General features: G+C 30.8%; 1 protein-coding gene across 1 annotated transcript; it reads right to left on the bottom strand.

The window, feature by feature from the left end:
* Positions 1-8: 8 nt before the first annotated feature.
* Positions 9-10,426, bottom strand: LOC107445117 (glutamine synthetase). Its single transcript, XM_016059457.5, has 7 exons — positions 10,342-10,426; positions 6,808-7,007; positions 4,705-4,866; positions 4,466-4,612; positions 2,455-2,561; positions 1,795-1,994; positions 9-602 (listed from the first exon to the last, which is right to left on the bottom strand). Exons 2-7 carry the CDS (start codon positions 6,965-6,967, stop codon positions 440-442), a joined length of 939 nt encoding a protein of 312 aa, XP_015914943.2. The 5' UTR covers positions 6,968-7,007; positions 10,342-10,426; the 3' UTR covers positions 9-439.
* Positions 10,427-27,777: the final 17,351 nt, after the last annotated feature.

Raw genomic sequence — 27,777 nt, 5'->3', positions numbered from 1 at the left:
AAAAGATATTTTGAATTTTGCTTCAATTTAATCTTTCTTTAATCAATCTCAATACAAAAGTATCGAAACTATACAAAACATATTATTGAAAATTACATGCTTTTTTATGAAACGTCCAATCAACAAATCCAGCTCAATCATTGAGAAGAACGATTTTTACAACCACAGTGGAAAACGATTTATTTGAAGCTGGATAATAAGGCAGGGTCACAGAACAGTTCAGTGGACTACGATCTTAGTTTAATAGATTTCGCGCTTATAGATTAAAACCAAATGCCATAGTCAAATTGACACCTTAGACCTAAGAATAAACGTAAGCTACTTGTACAACATTGAAACGATTTGGGACGTTTAAGAATACCTATTAATTTTTTTCCTTCAAAAATTAGAATAAACTTCATAATGACGAACTTATGAATTAACATATAACACTTTCCTATCATCTCAATGAAGATTTAAGTGCTTCCATCACTTTGGTCAGCAAGGTATATGGATCAAATTCTCCACATATGCTGGCAATTTGTATTATTTCAGGTAGCAAAGCCACTTTCACTGGCTTTCCTTCTCGGATAACCAATTTGGAAATTAGTTCATCCACAGTCCTGAAATTGAAAAAGTTAAATATATATTTATTGAATATATACAAAGAAATAGAAATTTAAAATGCTTTTAATAGAAATGTAAAAATCTTCAGTATTTTTTAAAAATTCTACTTAATGGATTGGGCTATTCTTAGACAAGTGTACCAAAGTTTTTCATCGCTTCCATTAACAAGTTTTTTGAAGAAAAAAAATGTAAAAAATCAACATATATTTTTATTTTACTGACAAATACACGGAACTAAAACGAAATATTCTCACTCACAACTCACGAAACAAACTCAAGTTTTAAGTTGAAATTTTAAATTTTTTTTCCATTGATAAATACAAGGAATTAAAACAAAACATGATACTCAAGTTTTAAGTTGAAATTTCAATTTTCTATTTCATTTATAAATACAAGGAATTAAAACAAAACATGATACTCAAGTTTTAAGTTGAAATTTTAATTTTTTATTTCATTTATAAATACAAGGAACTAAAACAAAACATACTTGTAATACTCAAGTTTTAAGTCGAAATTTTAATTCTTTTATGTGTAAAAAACATTTAAATTTACCATTAGTTTATTATTCATCTCGGACAAATGAAAAAAGTTAAATATTAGTCCTCGTAAGATAGTTTTTAAAACAAGTCACAGCACAAAAAGATTCTTTCCGCACGTTAGTGAAGTGATACGTCATTTTTTTACTCCTTTTTTTTCTTATGTAAATTCAGCAACCATTGAATATACAATCTCACAAAACACGTGTGCAGTCCAACAATTCAACAGCAAAGCCACCCCAAATAAACTTTCAATCTCAGCAGATTATTATTATTATTATTTTTGCTTTCGGCCGAGTAAAAACGTGATAAAACAAAACCTACTGGCAAATTCTGCTACGCCCGAGTATTCTCGGGATAACAAGTAAAAAGTACGTACATTTACTTGTACTTCGTTACTTTTTAAATTTAGTACTTTTACTTGTACTTTCGTTACTTTTTTAGGGAAAAAGTACAAGTATTTGCAACGGAAATATCGAATGAAATCTTTACTTTTTTCTAAAACTTTACACAAGTAATTTATGACAAGGAAAAAATTTGTTTCAAAACCTAATGTAATTTTAAAAAAAATAATATTGAATGAGACAGTTTGCCTATAATTTAAAACAGACAAGTATAACAGCCGTAGTTATTGCATGAAATAAAATAATACCTTTGCTTGTCTATTTGACTCAAGTTGTCTACAACAAGATTGAGTCGAGCTTCGATAGGCTTTAAACTCGAGAAATCCAACCAATTGCCGAACTTCACAGTCACTCCAAAATCTTCAGCAATTCTTATAAGGATAAATCTGCTGATACAGATGTCGTCGGTAATGTCAATGGCAGTACCAGGACCAATAGAATACATCCACTGAAGGAAAAAATTATTTTTAAATTTTTTTCTCTCTTAAAACAAATATTTCTTAAAGAAAATGAAATATTTCTCATCGATAAAATGTGAAGAATGTACCAAAAGTAAGTTTTGCTCTGTTTTGTTTTCTTTTTTTCTTCTTCTCTCGCTTTTTTTTCTCACAAAAAAGCTTTATTACAAACTTACAAACAGGTACATACAAATATGGAAATGATATAAAAAATATACTTGTATAAACTTTTGATCAATTCTATCTGTTTTTTGGTTACCTTTTTGAATGATATATTTATCGCACCATGAAAGAAATCAAAGAAATTATCATTGTAAAAATTGGTTCCCCTCTTCGTTGGTTACTTTTTCTTGCTTTGTAATTTATTTTTCATATTCACCATATTATCTTGAAAAAATGTATAAATTTGTATTTACAAAAGCTATGCCATTTCGAGACTAAATAACTTACCTGTCCTTGATTTGTGATTGGTTCGTACATGGTTAGATTCACTCCTGCATATAAGCAGGCCTTGTGATGGGCCTTTGCAATTTCGTCTCCACATACAAATCCGGAACCTAGGTAAAATAAATAAATAAAAAATCTTTCAAGGAAATGGCGCTAAATGTAACAAACAGTTTTGATATGAAACAAAACTTTTATAGTTTTTGAAGTTTTGAATTTGAATGTTATTTATTTTTTGGCTACTTGAATGGTTCTAAATTTATTCACCCTCGTAACAACACATTTTATACTGCATATAAAAGAAAAATAAAGACTTCTCTTATTACGATGTCCAATTGAAACAATGAAAAAAAACATATTTCCCTTCACTTCTTGTGTGAGAATGTTTTCGTCATTATTTGATATGATTAATCTATTTTTGTTATATTGTGTGCTAAAATTTTTTAGATGCAGTGAAGCACCATTTATCCTAAAACAAAAAAGAAAAAAATCGTGAATAAAGGATGAAGTAAAGAAAGACTTTTTCATACTTTTTTTATTTAGTTAAACATATATATATATCTTTATATATAAGAAGAGAGTGGACTAATTTTAAATCTTTCATATGTTTTTTTAAAATTTTTTATATACTTTAATAGAATGTGCTCTTCATTACTTGGTTGTGAAATAATTTTAGCGAATTTAGCAAGAGACTTCGAAACCCACATTGCACTTAATGCATAAATATATATGCAATAAAATACGTGATATACCTCAGGTGAATTTGAATCAAGTCGTATGTTTCTTTAGGATTCATGCTTCATAGAATAAAGCTTACCCAATTTAGTATATCTATAATAGATTAAATGAATTACGTGAATCCGAATTTTGTGAAATCCTTTTAGACTCATGCTTCCTAGTGTTAAGCTTATCCAATTTAGTACATTTATAATAGATTAAATGAATTACGTGAATCCGGTGAGAAGGCATGTTGCCAGAAGATACTCATCTCGTTTAAGAAAAGTGCACGGTCGATGAAATGTAAATTGGTTGACTTGATAGAAGTAGAAAGTGTTTTTAAAGTGTTAACAAGTGAAATTTGCATCAAGTCGTATGTTTCTATAAGACTCATACTTCCTAGAGTTAAGCTTACCCAGTTTAATACATTTATAATAGATTAAATGAATTACGTGAATCCGGTGAGAAAGCATGTTGCCAGAAGATACTCATCTCGTTTAAGAAAAGTGCATGGTTGATGAAATGTAAATTGGTTGACTTGATGGAAGTAGAAAGTGTTAACAAGTGAAATTTGCATCAAGTCGTATGTTTCTATAAGACTCATACTTCCTAGTGTTAAGCTTACCCAGTTTAATACATTTATAACAGATTAAATGAATTACGTGAATCCGGTGAGAAGGCATGTTGCCAGAAGATACTCATCTCGTTTAAGACAAGTGCACGATTGATGAAATGTAAATTGGTTGACTTGATGGAAGTAGAAAGTGTTAACAAGTGAAATTTGCATCAAGTCGTATGTTTCTATAAGACTCATACTTCCTAGTGTTAAGCTTACCCAGTTTAATACATTTATAATAGATTAAATGAATTACGTGAATCCGGTGAGAAGGCATGTTGCCAGAAGATACTCATCTCGTTTAAGAAAAGTGCACGGTTGATGAAATGCAAATTGGTTGACTTGATGGAAGTAGAAAGTGTTAACAAGTGAAATTTGCATCAAGTCGTATGTTTCCTTAAGACTACTTCCTAGTGTTAAGTTTACCCAGTTTAATACATTTATAACAGATTAAATGAATTACGTGAATCCGGTGAGAAGGCATGTTGCCAGAAGATACTCATCTCGTTTAAGAAAAGTGCATGGTTGATGAAATGTAAATTGGTTGACTTGATGGAAGTAGAAAGTGTTTTTAAAGTGTTAACAAGTGAAATTTGCATCAAGTCGTATGTTTCCTTAAGACTCATACTTCCTAGTGTTAAGCTTACCCAGTTTTATACATTTATAATAGATTAAATGAATTACGTGAATCCGGAAAAAAGGCATGTTGCATATGAGTGAGAGGAACCTCATCTGTTCTAAAAAGACTGAACGGTTGATGAAATGTAAATTGGTTGACTTGATGGAAATAGTTCTTGGCAGCAGCTAGTAGCCTATAGCGATTATTTGCAACTGAAAAAAAAAACAACAACATAAGAATGTTTTAGGCAATTACAATTAATTTAAATATTTCTCTATATTAAGCACTATTGATGACAACTCACATGTAGGTAAACCTTCACGACAGTAAGTTTCACAATATACAATGGTATTGTCACCCTTCCTGAAAGGATCTCTATAAAATTTAACTGGTCGAGCGTAGTAATCAGCAAGATTTCCCACATCAAAATCAGTAGCTGAACCACAAAACTCCATTTCAGGTAATTCTGCAATTAAATTGTTGCGATATTTCAAATATAATATACATTATCAAAACACTAACATTAAAAAATGACGCTTTAACAAAACGAAAGAAATATTATTTTCTATACGTTGTTAAAGTAAGTTTACTAAATTTGCATGGTTAACCATTTGATGCAGACCAGTGTCCCTTTTATATATATTTTTTCTGACGCTCCAATTAGAAGCAAAAGTATATTTTGTTATTTTAGTCATAAAAACATTTTAATAATTACAAAAAAAATTTGTCAGATAGTCTGAATTATATTTGTACTAAAATATAAAATCGAAAATAAGTTAGACATTTTTTTTAAAATTCATGTTCAAAAATTTCGATGATTGATTTTGTAAATTAAAGTAACTTCAATAATGAATAACTTTTATTCTTAGATCTGTAAATGTATTCTACCTAAAATGTAAATAACTGAAAATAAGTGCGAATTTGAAAAATTATTGTTTGGAAGTGAACTATATTTGGAAGATTTTATTTTTAAAGCTGAAAAAACCGGTGTTTCGATCATGGTGTAACCGATGTTTTATGCCATACCTATAAGTTTTTGAAATATTATATATTTATTTTTCACTTATTTTTGATTAACTAATACAAAATAATGAAAAAAGTATAAAAAATATGTTCGATAATCTGTCTGCGTCAAAGGGTTAACGAGTTACTGATAGACAGTCAAACTTTCTTCGAACAAAATATAGAAAAAAGTGTGAAAATCAGAGTGGTGTTTCGTAAATCTCTTAATAAACACATTTTTTAATTCTTTTTTAAAAAAAGTGAGTGAAACTAATATATCTTTAAGTGTCACAAAAAATTAATTAAACACTATTCAAATATGACAAATCCCTATTAAGGCAAAAGGGATGAAAAACACCAGAGCCTGTTTGACTATCGGAAGAAAATGGTAGGAGCTGTTGGGAAATATTTATAACAGTAAATTTGATGGCCAGGTGAGATAGGAATTTTTAAAAATAATTGAAAAAACTGAAAAGTGGGGGTGACAATTTCTATTTTCACTTTTCAATTTATTTGACCTATAAACTGGCTTTATTGATTTATACATCATCATTCCTCTGACAGATCTGATCATTGATTCATCAAATTTTGACAACGTTTTTCTTTATTAAATGTTCCGAATTCTGCACCCGGCTGTCACATAATACTGTGCTGACGTGAGATGTCATCCATCAGTTGTAGACAGATCATGGGTTAGATTTCCCTTGCCGTCAGGCTAACTGTGGGAGGCCTTTGCTGTTTTCCTCGCCATGTAACACAAAGGCGGTTTAGTTTCATCGAAAAGTTCTCCACGAAGGCAAAATTTCTCCCAATACTTAACCCAAGAGTTCCCTTGTCTTCTGGATTGGGTTCAAAATTACAAGGCTACGTAGATGATCATTAGTAGTCGTAACCCCACAATTGAGTCGGCTGTTCAGTGACGGTCATAAAATAGAATAAAATATTAGAACAAGATTCATTTCTATCAAGGACCAATATTACAAAATCTAGACACCCCAAAATTGTAGATCTAAAATGGGTCTAAATAGAAATAAATCGTAGTCCACTATTGAAAGCCTTTCTTGGACCAATATGAACAAATCTAGACATCTTAATATTTACCCAACATAATAAATAGATAAAAAAAATAGGCAAAATGTGGGCAAAGGATAGACGAAAAGTTAAGTAATGCTCTATCTTTAACGCATGTCCCGTTCGTTCTTAATATTTTTATTTATACTAACCTTTTTTTTAAAAATTTATTACAGCTCAACGACAGCTTTTAAATTTATATGGTTGAATGTTATTAAAATAAAATTGATGTGTGACTATTTTATTTATTGCTGTAAAGTTAAAGAGTTACTATAAAAGTCAAATAAGTGAGCAATGTATGATGAAATTGTTAACCGGAATATTTTTTACTCACCCTCAACAGATTCAGGCTTCTTGGGCAACGTTATGTCTTTGGTACGAAAATTTCTTAGACTTCCATCTATATACACATGCATACATTGCACTTTATTCAATGGTTGAGGCAGCTGCATAAATACATTAGTTATGAACTTTTGATTATCACTCAAAGCCATACTTTCAGGAGGTCGACTCTGACAACAACAATCTTACTGCCTAAAAATTTATAAAGATAAAATTTATTTATTACATTTCACATTTTTTTGAATAGAGCTATAAATAATTTTTATATGCATAGCTTATGGCACTAAGATGATAAGTTACATTTTTGAATTGTCCAAGAGAATGTTTTCAGTGAAAAACATCACGATTTCTATATAGGCAATAGGATGCTTTCGCGTTTTTCTTTTCTAAAGATAATTCCGATAAACACTAATTGCACATAATTAGAAACAATACTGAGGATATTTTGATGTAAAACTAATCAACGTGACTGCAAGGGTGATATAACTTTAAGTTAACAAAATATATAACATTTACCATACGATGTGGGGTCGAAAAGCAAAGGAGTGCGTTCAGAGGGCATGCGAATAGAATTAAGACGAATAACTCTAGTACTACACTGTTCTTTTGGTGATATGTTTGTCTGGTATATTTTAGAGTTAAAATTTCGAATGCTATATTAGTTTTGTTTAGCATGCACTATTTTTACAAAAAATCACATTTTGTCTTGACCTAACGCATTTTAACAGGACACAATAAAAAGATTTTGCAAACTTTTAATCCTTCGTTAACCAAAACGCTATCCTTACTTTTTAATGATCAATGGCTGCGGTCAGTGTGCGGGTGGGTAACCACTTGGATTAGTCTGTGTAGGGACCGAGGGATTGCTGTAATGGTCCTCGTTAAACTGTTCTACTGTAAAGTGCTCAACTTCGCGTGCAGATCGTCGGGCTACCGAAGCGGGGTTAATATCCCCTCTGCAGAGGATCAAAATTGTAATGGCATATGTCTTCGAATCATCCTCAAGAACGTTTCCCAGACTGTCGCCAATAGCCCATTGTGCAGCTCTAGTGCGACGTAAATGAACTACAACTACTTTTTAATGATACCGCGATTTCTAGTGAAATATTCGTGCTTGCGTTAGTGAAGATCAAATGCCGTTCACGGGAAATCCGTAGCGTTTTGCAAAATCACGCTAGTAACAATCTACAGAGCCGTGGAGGCTCGAGCTTTCGCCTTCCAATGAGGTGAACCGGGTTCGAATCTCAGCAATGGCTATTCAAATTTCGCACCGACCACATTGCTGACGTTAAATCCTTTTGTGCCTATCCTTCCTACCACAACAGTTACTCTCAAATTTGAATAGCATTTTTGCTTCTTCCTATGTTACGTATGTGAGATTTCCTCCTTTTTAACCAAGATTTTAAAAATATATATTAAGGGAAGTGATTACGGAATACCACGTGAAAAAATATCCAGCGTATCCATACATATATTATTTAAAAATCCGCTTGATTATAGAAAATTTAGGATTTTCTTATGTTATTTATATATTTTTTTATTTTATTGATTTTTTGGCTAATTTTAGCAAAAAATATTTACTAAAATTTCCTTCTTTTGACTCGAACTGCATAGCTAAAAGGAAGCAGTAGGATAGTGACATTTAAAAAAAATTATCTCGGGTGAATGATTATTTTAGTCTTGTTTAAAATAATACCATTAATTTATGTTGCGAAAAAGATTAATTCCAAAGATTCTCATTGGAATAAAGCAGTAAGTGGCAATATTTGAGTATTCTTCGGGTGGAAGAACGCGATAAGTGCACTTTGTGACAAACAACTCCAGAAAATCATTCGCTTAGTAACTTCGGAGAATCTTGATTCTTTTTATGAATCAATTAAAGAAAGAAAAAAAAATTAGCCATTAAATAGCTTCAACAAACAATTTTATTGTTTTAGTTATGTGGCTAAAGGTTTTTTCTCATAATAAAAATCTTGTAATATATATCGCTTGCATATAATAGTATGGAATGGAGCATAATAGTATATGACACCATTACGTATTCGATACATATGACAAAATCACATTAGACGCATCTTTATATTACGCACTAGTGTACGTAATAGTGCATAATGTAAAAATATAAGTTATTTGTATACAATGCCTTCTTAAATTACTAAATAAGGAATTCAAAAAGACTACCAATTGTACGACAGTGAATTTTGACTTGGTATCTTTAATTAGATAAGAAAAGCTTTCGTAGATTCGCAATCTTTTGAACTTGAGAATGATATTCCCATTAGAAATAAACAGATAACAGAAAAAGTTAGGATAGCCGAAAATTACCGTACAAATGTTTCGTAAATATATTTTTGTTGACTTTTTTCACACCACTTCCTTGTCAACAAAATAAGCAAATCAAAAACATTCCCATCTTCATGTTAACATAAGATTTTTTTTGCACAAAAAGAAAAATTTTCTTTTAACATCCTAATTGTTTCGAAAAAAATTATGTTCAATTTTGTACTTGAATTTTAAATTATTGATCGATTATAATTATTCTAAGATACAAATTTTTGAGGGTTACATTTGGGAACGATTTTGTTTCACTTTCCGTTGCATAAGATTTTTTACAACGGAATTCGGATATTTTAAATCTGCAATCAGTTTCTCTTTCCAAGCTACAATTTTTTGTTAAATAACATTTTTAGCCTATTTTTTGTCGAAATGTACAAGTTTAAAAATGTTATCAATAACAGGAGGGTGCATAAATGTTACGATAAATTAGATAGATAGGGCACATCATCAGGGTTAAAATTGCTTTGTAACCCATGCACAGAAACGTTATCGTATGCGGCTAGGGGAGCTTGCCCTTCATGACCTGTTTAGAAGCATACGAACCCATGTACAGAAAAATCGTTATTCGCCGCAAAAGGCACTTCCCTATTATGAACTGTTTCTTCGTATGCTCCTAAGCCGGTCATAAAAGGAAAACACGCCTAGTCGCGTACGACCACATTTCTGGGCATAGGTTACTGAGTAATTTTAACCCTGATGATGTGCTTTATATCCACTAGAAGTTTATCATTTAAGCGATTCCTTGTTATGACGTTTTTAAACTTGCACATTTCTTGCAAAAATAAGCTAAAAATGTCATTCAAAAAATTTGCAGCTTTAAGAGTAAAACTAATTTTAGACTAGAAACCTTCATACCCGAATTAGGCAAAATCATGTATTTGTATAAATGCAAAATTTTCTTTTTCCCTATTGTTATCTATAAAATGAATTTTCTTGCAAAATTGGGAAAAAACAATGGGGTATAGTAATTTCGCGAATTCCAGAAACATTATTATAAGTAGAAAAAATAAATGCATTACATTTCAGATATATTTACTAAATATAATTTAATTAAATATACAGAATAAAAGCTTCCAATTCATCTTATGAAATTAATTTAATGGGAAGTTGAAAATACATTTTCACACTATTTGCAATATTAAAAACAATTGAGTGAATGTAGTTGTGAATGAAAATCAAGATTACTTACACTAGGAATGATTTGATGGGAATAACCTACAATCTTAACTCCCGAATATTTGTTAACAATATTTTTCTCTCATTTGAAAGATAATACTTTGAACTCGAGATAAATGAGATTAAATTGGGAGGAAAAGCGATAAGATCATCAATCACAACAAAAAAATGAAGTTATTCTCAAAATAAGAGAAATTTTTAATGCAGGAAAAATAAATCTTAATAAATTTATATACAATAAATCTTTTATTTTATAACCGTCGTTGAACAACCGAACCAATTTTGGGTTTGCGACTACTGGAGTTCAACTCCATAGCCTTGCAATTTTGAACCAGATTCAGAAGACAATGGAACTCCTAGATCAACTATTGGGAGAAATTTGCCTACTTGGAGTTCTTGCTGGAATTAAGCCTCATTTGCGTAACTTGGATAGGAAAACCACGAAAACCTCCCACGGATACCCTGATGGCAAGGGGACTCTTAATTCATGATCTACCATTTATGATATTTGACGTCAGCACTGTGGTCGGTGTGAGCCGCGTGCGGAATTTGTTTCGACCAGACATTGCTGGGATTCGAACCAGTTTTATGTCATTGGAAGGTGAACGTTCTATCCCAGAGCTACCACTGCTCCCATATCTTATTTTATTTTATAACGGTCATTGGAACAGCCGGCCGAATTTTGGGTTCACGACTACTTATGCCTTGTGATTTTTAACCCAATCCAGAAGACAAGGGAACTTCTGGATCAAGTATTGGGAAAAATTTGCCTTCGTGGAGGACTCTCTGACGGAACTAACCGGCATTTGCGTTACATGGAGACGAAAACCTCCCATGGTAAGGGTGGCGGGAAGGGGATCAGTCAACCTACGATTAGTATACCACTGAGGATATTTTACATCAGCACAGTGGTCGGTGCGAGCCGGATGCAAAATTTGAATCGACCAAACACAGGTCACCTCATCGGGAGGTGAGCACTCTATCCCCTGAGCCACCATGACTCCCATGAGATATATCGATATAATTACAAAGATGTCGCAATTTATCGCTAGAATAATGTGAAAACGCTATTTTAGAATTATTTTTTTAAGTCACAAAATTAGTGCAATTCTGATGTGATGTGAGCAAAAGGAATGTTTCCAACAATGGATTATAAGAGACACTTTCAAGTTTCCATAGGCAATTGATCTGGTTTTGATGATTCATTCTTAACTTGATAGTAGTACATCAGATTTCAATAATGTTTTTTCTTTGCTTAAATATTATTTAGCAACCATTATTATGTACTTATACTTTTTTTACCTTATTTTTGTCAATAAAATGAACATTAGTGGCAGGAATTATAAAATATTCTGTATAAGTTGAATTTGTAGAAAAAAAGGTTATAAATAAATTCTAAAAGTATAATAGAATTCAATCATAATATTAAAACTTTATTTATACATTATAATCAAGTTTGATTACAAAAGTTTCGAACAAAATTGAAAGATGTTGAATTGGTAAAAAAAAAAAAATGGAAAGATCTTCAACTTAAAAAAGTATTTAAGACTCGTCAATTAATTAGATATGTAGGGGAATATTGAGGAAAAAAAAGTCATCTTTTGAAAACTATACCTGATATATTTTTGGCACCCTAAAGAGAGAAAATAAATCATTTTTATTCCTTTAGTTTGAATTGGGTGGGTCTAGTTCCCTGGTGAAATAAAAAAAATAAATATATATATATCCAAGTTCAAATGGAACAATTCAAAAATAGTCTGACTATTCTGTACTTTGCATGATCATCTTTGGAACACCCCGGCGTGGAACTTGGCTTTCTCCAGAACAGTTTTCCACGCGGTTCACATCATCGCCAGAACTTCCCTTAGGAAAATTTACCATAGAGAAGCCTATGGTAATCTATGGCAACCTATGGCTACCATAGAAATTTGTATGGCAATGTGCCATACGCCTATGGTTACCATAGAGATTTGTATGGCACAACCCCATAAGCCTATGGCTACCATAGAAATTTATATGGCAAGATACCATACGCCTATGGTTACCATAGAGATTTGTATGGCAAAACCCCAAAAGCCTATGGCTACCATAAAGATTTGTATGGCAGTATACCATAGACCAATGGTAACCATAAGGATTTGTATGGTACGTCACCATTGGCCTATGGCAACCACAGAAATTCGTATGGCAGTATACCATAGGCCAATGGTAACCTTAAAGATTTGTATGGCAGTATACCATAGGGAAAAGCTGATTTAGATCTCCACCAACGAAACAACAACTTCTATGGAGTCCTCAAAAACATGTTCTAAAAGAAATAAATATCCATTATTTCACCCCGAAGTTAATTAAATTCAACATGTAGTCCCACAAAGAATTCCTGGTGAGTCTTTTCCGGCCACTGGGTGGCCAATTTTCCAATTTTTGAGTGTTTGAAATCCGATGTTCTATTCTTTTAGGCTTAGCGTATCAGACCGCCATATTAACGTGTCATCCACTACAAGTGGAATCTTTCGCTAACTTTGGCAACTTATTTTAATATTTTTTCGATCTGCGATTCTTGGTCAAAAACACTTTATTGCAAACGCTTATGCGATTATCTATCTGAATTTATTAAGTTTTTAATTTTCGGCTGTCTGGTACTTTTATTATCTGTATCTTTTTAAAATGTGTCGCGATTGGGTATAGGTTTTCGCTGTGTTAAATTTTGCTATTTGTTAACGCTGACATAGTACACTTTAATTAATATCTTGCTGTTTATATTTTTATCTAAAATTTTTATATTTCTTTCTCCCAACTGTTTCTGATTAAAAGACATCTTCCTTTCTATTTTATCCCCTCCCTCTGGGTTTTATATAAATTTTTAAAGTCACAACACTTTTCCATTATTAATGGTGTTCTATTCCCCATAGCAATTTGTAAACAATCTTCATGATGAAAAACGCAGTTAAGTGGTTATGATCAAGCCAGATCATCATTTCTTTAATAATTAAATTTTTTTTAATTCTTTTAACTTGTTCGGTGATAATTAGATTTTATTGCTGTCATATATCAATATCAAAGTCAGCGTTTACATTCTCATTAGTTTTTTATTTCAATTCCAATTAGGTTCTTGCAATGCTTTTTTACATTATCTTACATACGTTAGGGCTTTATATTTTTATTTTGTGTTTAATTTTTGCTTGCCATTAAATTGTTTTTATCATGTCTCTGTGTTTTACTATCTTACAATTAATATTTCTTAACTATTCACATATATTTGTACAATGTTCTGTTTCATATTTATACATAGCTTAGGGTCATCACTTAACTAGATTTGCTGGATTACTGGTTGACAATTATTTTGCTTCAATATTATCAACGGAACAGTCCCTGGCCAAATCATCTGCTGCTGTTACCAAAAATGCTTTTAACAATTTAATCTCTCCTTAAGTTTACAACTTTTTCGTCATAGCGATGCCCTATACCCAATTAATTTTTATTTACTATCCCTGACCAAGTGTAAATAGCAATTATTAATTTTACCAATTTTAATCATGTCTTAAACATGTTTTGTACTTACCAATGTTTCGATATTGCGTTCTCTTTTCTAACTGTGCTTAACACAACTCAACATAAATTTTCTGAGTTTTATATCCCTCACTAGTAGGGGATCAACTAATTTAGCCTGTTTTCTATTCTTAGCTTTTCATAGTCCAATACCATCTTTTTTATCGATAAAATTTTGTTCACATGCCACCACTGGCAGCACCGTTACATATTCGGCTTTTGTCCAGTTTGGTCTATTTTAAACTAATTTCGCTTCGACCACCGGTCCCACTCTTTATCTTTTGAGTTTTCATAGTATTTTATTGTTTTAGTAGTCTGTTTAATTTTTAGCTTAGTATCACATATCAAAATTTAAAAAAATTTCATACTCGCTCCGACCATCGGACCATTATTTAAATTTGCTTTCTTTTAGGTTCCTCTAATATCTGACGCTTATCTAACTAATTATGATACCAATCAATCAAATTAACACTTTTTATAACTCGCTCCGACCTCCGGACCCACTTTCTATTTTCTTCTTTTTACAGCTTTAACAAATATTAGTTGCCTGTACTCAATATATTTTGTTCTTAATCAACATAACCAATATTTTCCCCACTCGCTCCGACCACCGGACCCATTTTCTAACAGTTAGTACTAACTGTTTGAAATTTATTTGAATAAGAACCGCATACAAAAAAGGATTCTGCAAGTAAAACAGGAGAAGTTTATCAAAGAAATTTTTAAAAAAAAAGCTTTCTGGATATATATTTATTCTACAATTATTAAGTTTTGCATTTTTAATATCCATTGCGAAAGATTCTTGTAAGTAATTATTTTTTGACGTATGGTAAAATATCAACGGGAAATGTTGCCATAGCTGTAGGGCAAAATTGTACCATAACCTATGGAAAAATATTTCTTCATAAACTGTAGCACATATTAGCTTTATGGCAAAAATTTGCCATGTAAAAAAATGCCATAGGATATTCCTATGGGGTTTTGCCTATGGCAAAATTTTGCCATACACTTATGGCAAAACTTTGCCATACAAAAAAATGCCATAGGATATTCCTATGGGGTTTTGCCTATGGCAAAATTTTGCCATTCAAAAAAATGCCATAGAATATTTCTATGGGGTTTTGCCTATGGCAAAATTCTGCCATACGTATATGGCAAAATGTTTGCCATAGGCAAAACCCCATAGGAGTATCCTATGGCATTTTTTTATGGCAAACCTATGGCAAATTTTCCTAAGGGTTGCAACTTCAATATGCTAACCGTGTATCAGATCAGTTATGGAAATAGTCTTAACTTGTTATTACTATTGAAAAATCATTCCTCTTTTCTCAAATTAACTTTCCTTTACACGTTAGAAGAAAAAAAAATCAGAGACCATGCATAAAAAAAATGAAAGAACTATTTCAGTTGCTCAACAAATCTGTACTGTAATTTCTGCCTTGTTTGTTGCATAAATTAGAAAGAAACCCTTTCACAAATTGGTGATCTTCGGTTATTTGAATCGATCAATATTTCTGGTATAGATTCCTCAGTAAATTCTATTCTATGGTAATAAATAATCCGTGTCTCTTACTGTCTCACCTGGTTCTTTCATGATTATTTCACCATTTTCTTTGTTCGATTTGCATCATACGTAATTTCTTTTTCATTCTAATTTTGTTACCTTGAGTAGGTATCTTATTTCATTTTATAACAGTTGTTGAACAACCGATCCAATTTTGAACCCAATCCAGAAGAGAAGGGAATTCTTGGATCAAGTATTGAGAGAAATTTGCTTTCGTCGAGGAGTTTTTGACGAAACTAACTCGCATGTGTGTAAAATAGAGAGGAAAATCTCCCAAGGTTAGCTTGATGGCAAGGGAACTTTAACCTATGATCCGTTTACCACTGGGTATATTTTACGTCAGCACTGTGGTCGGTGCGAGCGGAATTTCTATCGACCAATTATCACCGATTTCGAAACCAGTTCACCTCGTTGGAAGGCGAACGCTCTATTTCATGTGTCCGCATGGCTCCTTAAGGCTACAGTGGATACCAAAATCAATGAAAATCTATAAAAAAAAAATCGAATTTCTGTTTTTGATACTTTTAGGGGTACTTTATGATATGCAAAAAGAATTTTTCAAATTTGGTGATTTTTCTTCGAGTTATAAGCTTTTTTGGAGGTGCCACGCCCCCGACCTCTCAAATGATTCCTCTTTTGCTGTGTAAGAAGATATTATTTCAGTTCGAAAGTAACTTTTATTATAATATATTCTACTAGTAGTGCCTCTTTCTTTGATTATTATGTCTTGTTCACAAAATCCTGGCAACTCCTGAAGCAAGTTATATATTTATGGGCACAGAGATGTGGAGAGATTTGTTGTTGCAAGTGCCTTGCAAATTTTGCAGTCAGAATCAAAGAAGGAAAGCTCAAAAAAATTGCTGTATCCCAAAAAACCGAGCAGCAAAGAAAGATAAAGTAGATAAAGCAGCATATGCTGCTGGTGCTTTTTAGATTTTGCTTATAATTTTTAGTATCTTATGACAAAAATACTTTCGAAAATTTTTTCATTATTTAAAAATATGTTTTTTTTTTCATTGCATTTGTTATGTTATTAGAATGTTTGTTAAAATTCTGTGATTCTCAGTGTCATTTTCTAGAATTCATAATAATATTTTGATTGTTGTATGAAACATAATATTTTAACTGTTGTTCTGAATTTTCATTGGATATCACTGTTTAGATAATTTTTTTACATATTTCAAAATTTGAAAAGATAAATTAAAATGTTTTATATCAATAAAAATAACTACAATTAACACCATACTTATTAAATAGACATTAATCGCTGATTTCGAAACCAGTTCACCTCGTTGGAAGGCGAACGCTCTATTTCCTGAGTTCCCAGGGGTTCCTTAAGAAGGTTTTATCTCAAAATTGATACAGTACAGCCCAGCCACATTCGGGTTTAATAGCATGGATTTTAAATTCAATCATTTCTGACGCTAAATTGATATTTTGAATAATGAATAACTTAAAAACATATTAAAATACATCGATAACTACCTTAGCAAATGTTCTAAAATGACTAATAAGCCAGAGTATTATACCCCCTTTTTTTAATTCATAATAAGAAAAAAAAACTTGATTCAAAGACTTTGATTTTTAAAAATTATACCTACCTAATTATGATGTTATTAAAAAATTATTTCTTAATTAAAAATTAAAGACAAAAAAAAAAAAAAACGTAAAATTCCTTCGAAATAAAATTCTTACGGCTGCCATTATCAAAAACTGCTTTGGCCCTAAATTAACATCTCTGAATATCAACGTTTTACAAAGTTACTACTAGGGGTAGGAAGCTAATGAAAAATGCATTTTCTTTTTTTGGCATATGTGATTGTTTTTTCCCTAATAGGGTATTTTTTATAATTGACTTGGTCTATTTTTAATCAATTTTGATTGATATTTATTATTTTAAGAGCATTTTACGAGTAAATCTTAGTTTTTATTTTACAAATTACTGCAAATTTGGATTGCCTCCTGCATTTTAAATATATTTAAAATGCAAGATGCATAAATGCTTCAAATAACAGATGTTGGTGTTGAATGGAGTTTTTAAGATATAAGAATTTGCTTTTGGACAAAAGATGTTCTTTCGATTTTAAGAATATCATAAAAAATTTGATAATACAATGCAATTCTGATGTTCTTGAAGATTCTATCTTAAAGACTTATTAATTCTATAAAGAATCATAAATTCTTATTTATCTATTAGGTATTTACTTACATATTGTTTTATATTACATAATTATTTTCATTACTACTTTACTTATTTTTTAAATTTATAAATAAAGGTAAAGAATTAGATTTTTAAAAAAAAAAATTGTTTATATAAAACATGGCACCAAAAAGTTAAAGGACGCTTATTTAAGGCCATTTTTCAAGATTCTTTCTTTTTTGGATTTTTAGGGGCGTTCTTCAAGAATTAAGTCATCAGCATCCTAACCTTGGTTATAACCTTATTCAACACATTTTTTGTTATGATTTAAGAGGTCCATACTCTCATAATTTTTGAAATTTAGAAGGAAAAATGCAATAAAACTTGCCGAAATAAAATTTTAATGCTTTTTTTCAAGTATTAACAAAACATTTAGGGTAAAAAATAAGTTGAAAGACTAGATATAAAAAAAATAAAATCAATGTTTTTTTTATTTATTGTTCTTTGAATTTTAGATCTACGTTTCTCATGCACAAAAAAATTAATTTAAAAAAAAACGAAGACATATTAATACTCTTATAGGAAAAACCTAAAACTAAGTTTCAGTACTTAGAAAAGATGAAACGGTAGTAATTGAAGGTAATTATGAAATAATGCACCTAACGTATTTTAGTTTAGGTCTGCCAAAAAGAAAATTATTTAATGAATTGAAAAACGTAGTTTTCATAATCTTTATTTATATCCCATTGGCGATGAAACCTCGGCTTGATTTGTCAAAAAATAATTGTAACTATTCTTAATTATTATGCACTATATATTAATAATTGTAACAATTAAGAAAATACCATTACGACATAGGATTTAAGTAATCACCCATGACTGCATATAGTTCAATTTTATTTAGTTATCACAAATTATTTGAATATGCCTTCAAAACAATATAAAAGCTTTTAAAAGTAAACACATCGAACAGAAATTTAATTCATGCTATCTTTTACGATATATATCATAAAATTATTAAAAAAAGGGTTACAGTTTCGAAGTCTTACTGGAATCCTAGATTAGGCGACGTATTTCGATAAATAAGAACATTAGTTCATGAAAAAGAAACAATATGAATTGAGAGAGCATTGGATTTGATTGGACCGCTAAAAATGACATGTCTTATGCTGCATTCCCTTAACAAATCAAATGCGAGATAAATATATATATTTTCTTCTTTTGCTTTTGTTTCGCTGTAGAAAACCGTCTGCACGAAACAATATTTATTATACTTCCTTAGAATGATTTATTATCTAGGACCAGTGCTCTTCCTCATCTACACGTCAGATTTCCCTGTTATCAGAGACGATATAAACATGCAAACTGCATTTTATGCCGACGACAATACTTACCAAATCATTAAGCACAAAAGTAGCAGTTCGAAAAATACAAACTAGCCTAAACATGGTGCATGACCTGGAAGACGAGGATAAACCCATCTAAATCAAATCTCCTCATCAATAAAGGAAGATATAAAAAGAAAGACTGTAACTATAACATGATTAAACTATTCAACGAAAATATCCCTATCACCAACAGTGCGAAATACCTAGGAGTAACACTGTCCAATACATTAAACTGGAATCTCCACATTAACAATATTATGACAAAAGTGGCATACCTCGCCCTAAGACCCATGCTATCGCAAGACTCAAAAATGGCATTGAGGACTAAAAGAGCCATATACCTTATGCGCCTCCCCTGCATGGAGCACTATCACAAAAACCCAAATCAAGAAATTAAACTCAGTACAAAACAAAACCCTTAGGTATATCACTGGGGCACCCTGGTATATCAGCAATAAAACTATCTACCAGGACCTAAAAATAGACCCATTGGACAACTACCTAAATAGATTGAACGCATCATTTTACAAAGAAGCTACAAATTGCACCATGTGCAACTTTAAAAATTCATTTGACTTTGAGATCATTAACGATAATGCCAAATTCAGCCCTGCCACTGCCTTCTTCATTAGCGATGGCATTCTCTCTAAATATTTTAATTAATAAATCAAATGCGAGCGCTCTCAAAATGAACTGCATCAATCTGCACCAATGAAGCCCTTCGGGGGGGGGAGGAGGCGAGGGAAAGATGAAGGGATTCTAGAGATGCGACCGCTCCTCAGCATCCTTCGATAGACTCGACGCTCCCAGGCCCTAAAAAGGGCATTTTCTCACCCCGTCCGCTCGCTTCCGATCGACCCCCTTTGTACATATGTACAATACGTTTGTACATACGTACAATATGTTTGTACATATGTAATATACTTTGTACATATTGATCTTTATTATTGTTTTTATCATTCGCCATTATATCTGTAACCCAGACTACGATTTCGTTATCTCATGCATTTCCTCTGCATGCTATTATTATGTTCAAATTAGCCGCGTATCACCGCTTGGCCCCTAAAAAGGCCTATCGCTCTACCTCGCATACTCGAACTCCGCTGTAAATATTTCCAATGCTTATTATTATCACATTATATATTTTAACCTAGATTTCGTATTCACTTATACATATCTAATTTATTCATGCCGAGTAATTATACTCCAGTATTACGAAGAAAGTGTAATGGCCCTAAAAAGGGCCTTTGCTCTTTTCTCACACGATCGCCTCACGCTGTATATATATCTCTAGAAGTGTTATATAACTGCTTTATGCTCTTGTATCCTAACCATTTTAGACTGTGCACTGTCATGCACAATGAATTGATTAATCACAAATTTATTTTACACGTATACGCTTGCGTAACCACTCTGACCCCCTCTCTTCCCTTATTCTCCATACTATCTTAGATGAAGGTGTAGATAGCCCTACGGGCTAGGAACATCGTAACACATAATTTATATCGGTATGATTTATTATGAATGCGAAAAGAAAGACGTATACTTGTTACGATTTTTAGATATATCCTTTTTATTAATTCTTATTAACAATACAATTCTTTTTATTCAATAAGTTTTATTTTCCACATTTCTCATGATTTAAGAAAGCAAGCAAAAGGAGGGCTGTGCTATGTCGTTTCATGAGTTGGCGATGTTGTTATATGTTCGTCCATTACATGTAAACAGGCTCACTTCAAAAGGATAATGGTTTTTTCTTAACTTACAACACAGTATAGTATTCATATCCAGAATCGAACTCCAGTTTAATTTTGAACACTCAAAATGTATTGCACAGGAAGTCTATTGATCGAGAAGTGGTTGGAATTTTAATTGTCGATAAATTCCTTTCGGCGATTACATGAAGAATTCTGCAAGTAGCAATCACGAAAAGGTTGATGCTTGTTTTGTCAATTAACATACAGCTCCAGATGAGATTTTTGTTTCTTTAATTGATATCTTTCTTTCAATTAGAGGTGATTTTTCTTTTTATCCTCGGCAATTTTGCTTTACCATTTTAGCAAGAATGGAAAAAAAAATGTTTCCCTTGAAATATTTTATTTATTTTAATATTTGGTATGCAGTCTTTATTTGGCACGTTTTGGTTAGCTAGGTGTAAGAGTTTATAATTAGTTGAGCCCGTAACCTTTTTTTTTCTGTTCCAAAAGATTCTACTTTCTGAAACTTTTTATAAAGGAGAAGTACAAGAATCAGCTTAGTCGAAAAGTACCAAAACATAGACCTGGTAGTAATAGAAAAACAATAATCTATCAATTAACTCAACAACTGTTGGAACAACAACTGAAGGGGGGAACAGATGCAGAAATAGGAGAGAAGCACAATTTTGCTTAAAAAAACCTTTTAAAAGTTTGGAGATCAAATAATTTAACGTTAAAGACTAAAACTGACAAAACTAAATATAGTTGGCAAAACAGATGGTTGAGTAATATTCTAAAAATATCCTGGCCTGAGACCATTACAAATTCATAACTTTACAACTTAAGAAAAAGATGGAAATGGGGCCATGGGCACTAGAAGGCAAACAAAAAAGAGGCAGACTCATTTTAACATGGAGAAGAAAGGTGGAAGAAGACAGGCGGGATCTTGTGAAAAATACTGAGTGAGCTGACACAAGAAGATAAGAGCCTTATGTGTCACCAGGCATAAAGGAGAACAAGTCAGTAAGTAGGTAATATATAAATTCTTAATTCTCTGATTTAATCACTGCTTTTCAAGAAAAAATTAGAATGCCGTGTAACAAAATGTCTATTCATATTACTTTTCACTGCAAATGTTTTATTACAAACAGGACAGCAATAAGGACGTTCTCCAGTATGAGTTCTAAGATGATCTTGAAGATGTGTCATATTCTTGGACACATATGAGCAGGCACTACATGCATAGACAGAACGATGTTTTGATTGAATAGGTTTCTTCAGAGCTCTCCCTTTCCAAGATAGAGAATCAATAGCTGAAAAATAAAAATAGTTTCATTAACATAGAGGAATTCAAAATTGGTAGAAGAAATGGAAGCAAGTAGAATTCATCGTCATATTGCTAAATAGGTATCATCAATAGAAATTTCTACTAGCTAAAGAAATGAAATTTTGCCGTTGTTTTTATTGTCTACTTACCATGAAAGCAAGCCTGCTTGGGAAACCAATCTAATTTAAGGTAGAGGGTGCGTTTTTTGCTTTTCAGTGGTGCCATCTATGGCCAAGAATACTTCAGCCACTCACACACGTCAGCCTGTTTTACAAGGCGGACCCATTCAGTACCCCCAGAGACATTGATTTGTTATGGGGACTTAGTGATCCAGATAGATTTAACGTACACCAGTCACCATTTAATACACTTGGATTCTTTGGCCCAGCTGGATTCAAACTCCCTAGCCACGAACAAGAGTCCAACCTCCTACCAACCAGGCTATACCGGCCCTAAATTTTAATTGGATAATGTAGTAAGTTCCAATGGTTTCTAGATTGCTAAATGCAAATTTTTTTTTTTACAGAATATAAATTGAAATTCCAAATGGTTTGACTGATGAATTTTCTGGAACTGTGTACCTAATAACAATACAAATTATAATTGTTTCTCAGAAACCCGAGAAAAAAAAAAGAAACTATCCTGATTCTATCACTAAGAAGAAAATATTGCCAAATAAAATTTTGACATTTCCAAACACAAACGAACAGATTGATAATCAAAAAATGGAAAATAATGAAATTAGAAAACGCTTTAAAGTGGATTGAAAAGGAGAAAGTAAGTTTGTTTTTGTCAGTCTAAAAACAAAAAACAAGACATTATTATTTTCATAATCGACTTTAATCACTACTATGTAATAATAAATCACAAGACTTTTGAAAGTAATGTGCCTTATTTTTTTCATTATTGCTCTTGCAAAAACAATTTAAAGGTTTCTATCATTTTTTTTTTTTTTGAAGTCATAAGTAAATGAAACTACACAACTGAAAACAATGCTAGTTTTGCCCAATTCATACAGCAAAGATAACACAATATAATATTAAGTGCTATATACATACATAATATTAGTTGCTAAAATTAAATAAATTTGAGCTAAATTAAAAAAAAAAAAAAAAAACAATTGATGGTATTTTATTGATAACTTCCAGATAATTATTTATCTAAAACTATTACAAATAGTTTGGAAATGAACAATCATTTAACTATTTTAGCTGTTTTTTGGGATCATGTTTTAGTGAAATGTGCCGGATCATGTTGTACCGAGCAGAGAAGGTCTTCTGGCAAATGCAGCAAACGAAGGGCTTTTCTCCCGTGTGAGTTCTCATATGAGATTGTAGGTTGCAATGATTTTTTGTAGAATAATTACAAAATTGACAAAAATGAAGCTTCTTTCTCCCTTTTGTCTTTTCAATTCCCGAAGAGAGTCCATCATTACACTCAAAGAATACTAAAATAAAAAGAAAAGATATATTATTCATGACAAATACAAAAAAAAAAAAAAAAAAAAACATCACTCAAATGAAACAACTGAAAGAAAGGGAATGAAAAACATTATAACATCATTATTATCATAAAAATTATTATAGATTATCAAAAATTAAATTATCAAAATATATAAAAAAATTATAACATTTGCATGGTTCAGGAAACTTTTAAAAATGATTAAATGATAAATAAAGGATTCCTTAAAATAAAATACCTTATCATTATTGCATTTTTTATTTTAACTTCATTTAGGCTGGTACAAATGAACCAGAATGACAGGTTTCAACATGCAGGGTGCCATTAAAAAAAAAAAAAAAAAAAGATAGCTGAAACGTAATGGCCATGTGGATGGTAAAAAACACCATAGCAGCTGCATTGTTATAGAAAAATTTAAAACACAGAATTATGAAATTAAAGATTCATCAAAGCAAAATTCTTCATCTTTTCGTATTTATTTTAATCATCAGGTTTACATATTATCAACACACATGAACAAAATAATTCTTATTTCTTTCATCCTAATTTAAAATAAGCAACACCAAAAACATTATGTGCTCCTTTTCACAAACCATAGATTGTTTAAGGTAACCCCCCCCCCAAAAAAAAAATGGAAAAAAATAAATTAAACAAAAGATAAATGTCATAGAGAGTTCGTGTGATCAGTTTTCACCTGAAGAAGAAAACTCAGTATAGAACTATTTATGTTCAGGATATCATTTACAGATATAAAAGTCATGTGCACAAGATTGAGACTACCAAAAAAAATAGGCTTTTATTAAATAGAGTTTTCCTTCGAGGATTATAGGACAATAAAGAAAAATTTTCGGTCAGTATCTTGGAAAGTATTTTAAAAGGCGTGCCATTTTTAACCACCGTTTAATCTTCTGCAGGAAATTGTATAACCTTTCTTTGGAGAATATAATCATCGTGTGCATCAAATTAACACTTTTCATAACGTTAATGTAATTTACAGACAGCTTGATGAATAGATGTCATGCCCTCACAATTATCGTTAATCTATTTCATACTAAGATAAGCCAACTTTATGCAGGATCATTATTTAAGCACTTTTTGTAATTATTTATAATAGTCAAATACAATCACATGTGAGATGAACAGCGCAAATGATGTAATGCATTAAAGCAGTGGTTCTCAAACTAGGGACGATTTCTCCCTCAATGGGGTGATAACTCTCAGGCGGCGATGAGTATTAAAAAGAAAATAAATGAAAACAGTGTTAAAAAGCTAGCAAATATTGAAATTGAATGTGTATACAAAACCAATCGTTCAGACGAAGAATTAAAAAAAAAAAAAAAATAAAGTAAACAAATAAAATACTAAATCTTTGAACTTTTTCGCCATATTTTGGGCTGGACAAAGATCAGTCTTCCAGATCCTCTCAGAACAAAGAAATAAGTCGAATATTTGCTTGAAAGCAAACCTCTGAGGAACATTCATGCTTTAACTGAAAGCACAAGTCAATATAAAGGTGAACAATAGAGTTTTCAAATTTTAATGTTCAACACTTTTTATTTTTTTAAAAAAAATATATATATTCCGGTTTTACTCATTATCCCCCAAATATTTTTTTTTTTGAAAAAAAAAAAAAAAAAACTAACAAAATTACATTTTAATTATTTTTTTCACTTCAGTATTATTGAGGCTTATAACAGCAAAACATGTTTTTTTTGATGAAAAAAAAGAAAAGAAAAAAAGATTGAAGTGCAATAGGTGTAATCAACATCTAGAGGGGGCAATAGCTAAAAGAGGTTGGGAACCATTGCATTAAAATGTCACAAATAGGCTTCAAACTCTTGTTTAGGTTTTAAACTTTTTTACACACTTATAGTTCAGCAATATATTAAATTTTAGTGTGAATAACTATTTCACACAAATTATAGGAGTATCCTGTTATATAATGATTGTAACACTAATACTAGTTGCTTATAGCGGTGAAATAACTGTTTGTCACTTGTGCTTGTCACATTGTTATTACAAATTATATTCAGCTGTGATTATAAAAACATTTAACACACAAAATACTTTTAAAAATTTTGATAGTAGAAGAATACAACTAAAAGTTAGAATCTGAATATTAAATCTCTTCAAAAATTAAGAACACATTAATAAAAACGCAGTACATTAAGCAGGAAAAAATAAACAAATAACATTAAAAAACAATTTAAGTTTTACTTGAGATGTAAATGCATAGAAAAAAATAATATCAAATTGAAACTAAGAAAACTAGAACAAGATTTCAGCATTTATTCTAACAAAGAAAGCAGATTTAAAGAAGGTATAATAATGCATTCAAGGTTTGCGAGTATGCTTTATTTGATGTTTTGCCATGTCATTGCGTCTCCGAGTGGAATAAGTACAGTGTTTACAACTGTACACTGTTACTGTCTTGGATTCGAAGACTCTTCTTACTGCATAGAATGACACCACTGGAGAAAGAAAATATAAATAATTATATTAATACAAATTATTTCTGTATTCAATATATATAAAAAAAAAACATTTAAAAATATGAAAATAATATGTGCATTTTTTAAAGAATTTGACAATGTAGTGTAGACTAAGATTGAATAATATTAAGAAATTCTAACTACTCTTATTCTAAAAATCACAGATTCCTCTTTTTTTTTTCAATTTTTGCTTACTTAAAAAACAAACAATTCAATGTAAAAAGAATAAACTTTATTAAATTCTTTGATTTAAAAAGCCCTTTCTCGAATAATGCAACAAAGAACAGGTGGTATCTCTGAATTATGATTAAAAAAGCATTTTAGTACATAAAGATGAAGAATTATGTGTTTAAAACTATGTAACCTTTAAATAATTCTAAAAAATTTATTATAAAAATTCATACTTTTACGGTAATAATAAATAAAAGATAATTTAGAAAAATTTCTAAAGTTTAAAATAGTTTGTTATTGTTGAAAATTTAAGACAAAGGCTATAATTTTGCAATGGGAAAGAAATTTCACCCTACACTTTTTAGAGTCAACAAACTTATGAGCAGAACAGAAAGCATCTGAAATAATTATTTTTTCAACAAATTACATTATTCGCTTTTTCAGAAAGGAAACAATCTGCTTGACTGAATTATTTAATGTACATTGGTATATTATATGTAGAAAAAAAAACACATTATTAGATGATGTGAAATTAACTTCAAAATCCTGCCTAAGATCAATTTAATTGAAAAAGTTGTAAAATTTTGATATGTCAAAAAGCATCAGAATCTAAATTTATGTAAAATTAAAACATATTTTTTTGCAATTACATAAAGTGAAACCTCACCGCACAGATGATTTTTCTAACTACCAAGAAAGTATTCTATGAATTCCCTTCTTAGGGTTTTAATTGGACACGGACAATAATTTGCATTTCAAAATCTCTTCAGATGTTTAACATATTTATAATGTATTTTTTGTGAGTAATTTTTCAAACACAAGTTTGGGTGTTTTTCATGGACAAAATATAAGAATGGGCCAATTTTCTTTTAGGGAAAGAAGAAAATTGCAAAACTTCTTTAAGGCTTTTGTCTAATGATAAAATGCATTATAGTCAGTGCATGATAGTATTTTGCATTGCAACAACTACCTTTATTTTAAAAACAGCCGATTGAATCCATAAGTCTAATAAGTAGGTTTTTGCCTCAGTCCATGAAACAAGAATCAAAGGAAAGTATTTCAAACTATGAATCATATTTCAAAATCATTCATTAATATTCCATGCATAAAGTTTTCAACAATAGTTTAAATAAATTCATCAAAACATTTTTATTTGAAATTGAAGAACTAAAGCATTGTTATCATTGCAAAAATAATAACTCCAAAAATGATAACTATTAAACCTTAAAAATCCTCTATAACATTTGGTTTCTCAATTATCATTCTTATTTTTATAACCTCTCCTTGGTCGACAGTTGTCTCCATTCCAAGGTTCCACTGCACATTGTAACAGCATGTTTTAAATACTGCAAAAGTGTACTTTTTGAATATCAAAATACATGTTCTTAACAGTGCATATACTGAATTCAAATAAATGAATAAAAAATAAAGCATTTATTATTATTTCTCAAAAACATTGCAAAAAAATGCTTTTGTTCTGAACTGAAAATGCAACATTATCAAAAGAATGTGTAATTTGCATTGTCCTCGCTGAAACTTAAAAGAAAATACTAGAAAGTAACTTATCAAAACTTTCATTTTAACAATTTTCATTTAAAAATAAATAAAAAAGCAGCAAGTACTAACAGATCAATGTTTACAGTGCTCAATTACACCCATT

This window comes from Parasteatoda tepidariorum, chromosome 1 (genome assembly GCF_982258835.1).
Source record: "Parasteatoda tepidariorum strain Cologne lab strain chromosome 1, Ptep-v5.0, whole genome shotgun sequence".
Lineage (NCBI taxonomy): Eukaryota > Metazoa > Arthropoda > Arachnida > Araneae > Theridiidae > Parasteatoda > Parasteatoda tepidariorum.
Note: the sequence above shows the minus strand (reverse complement) of the source record. Positions and strands in the feature narration are given on the sequence as shown.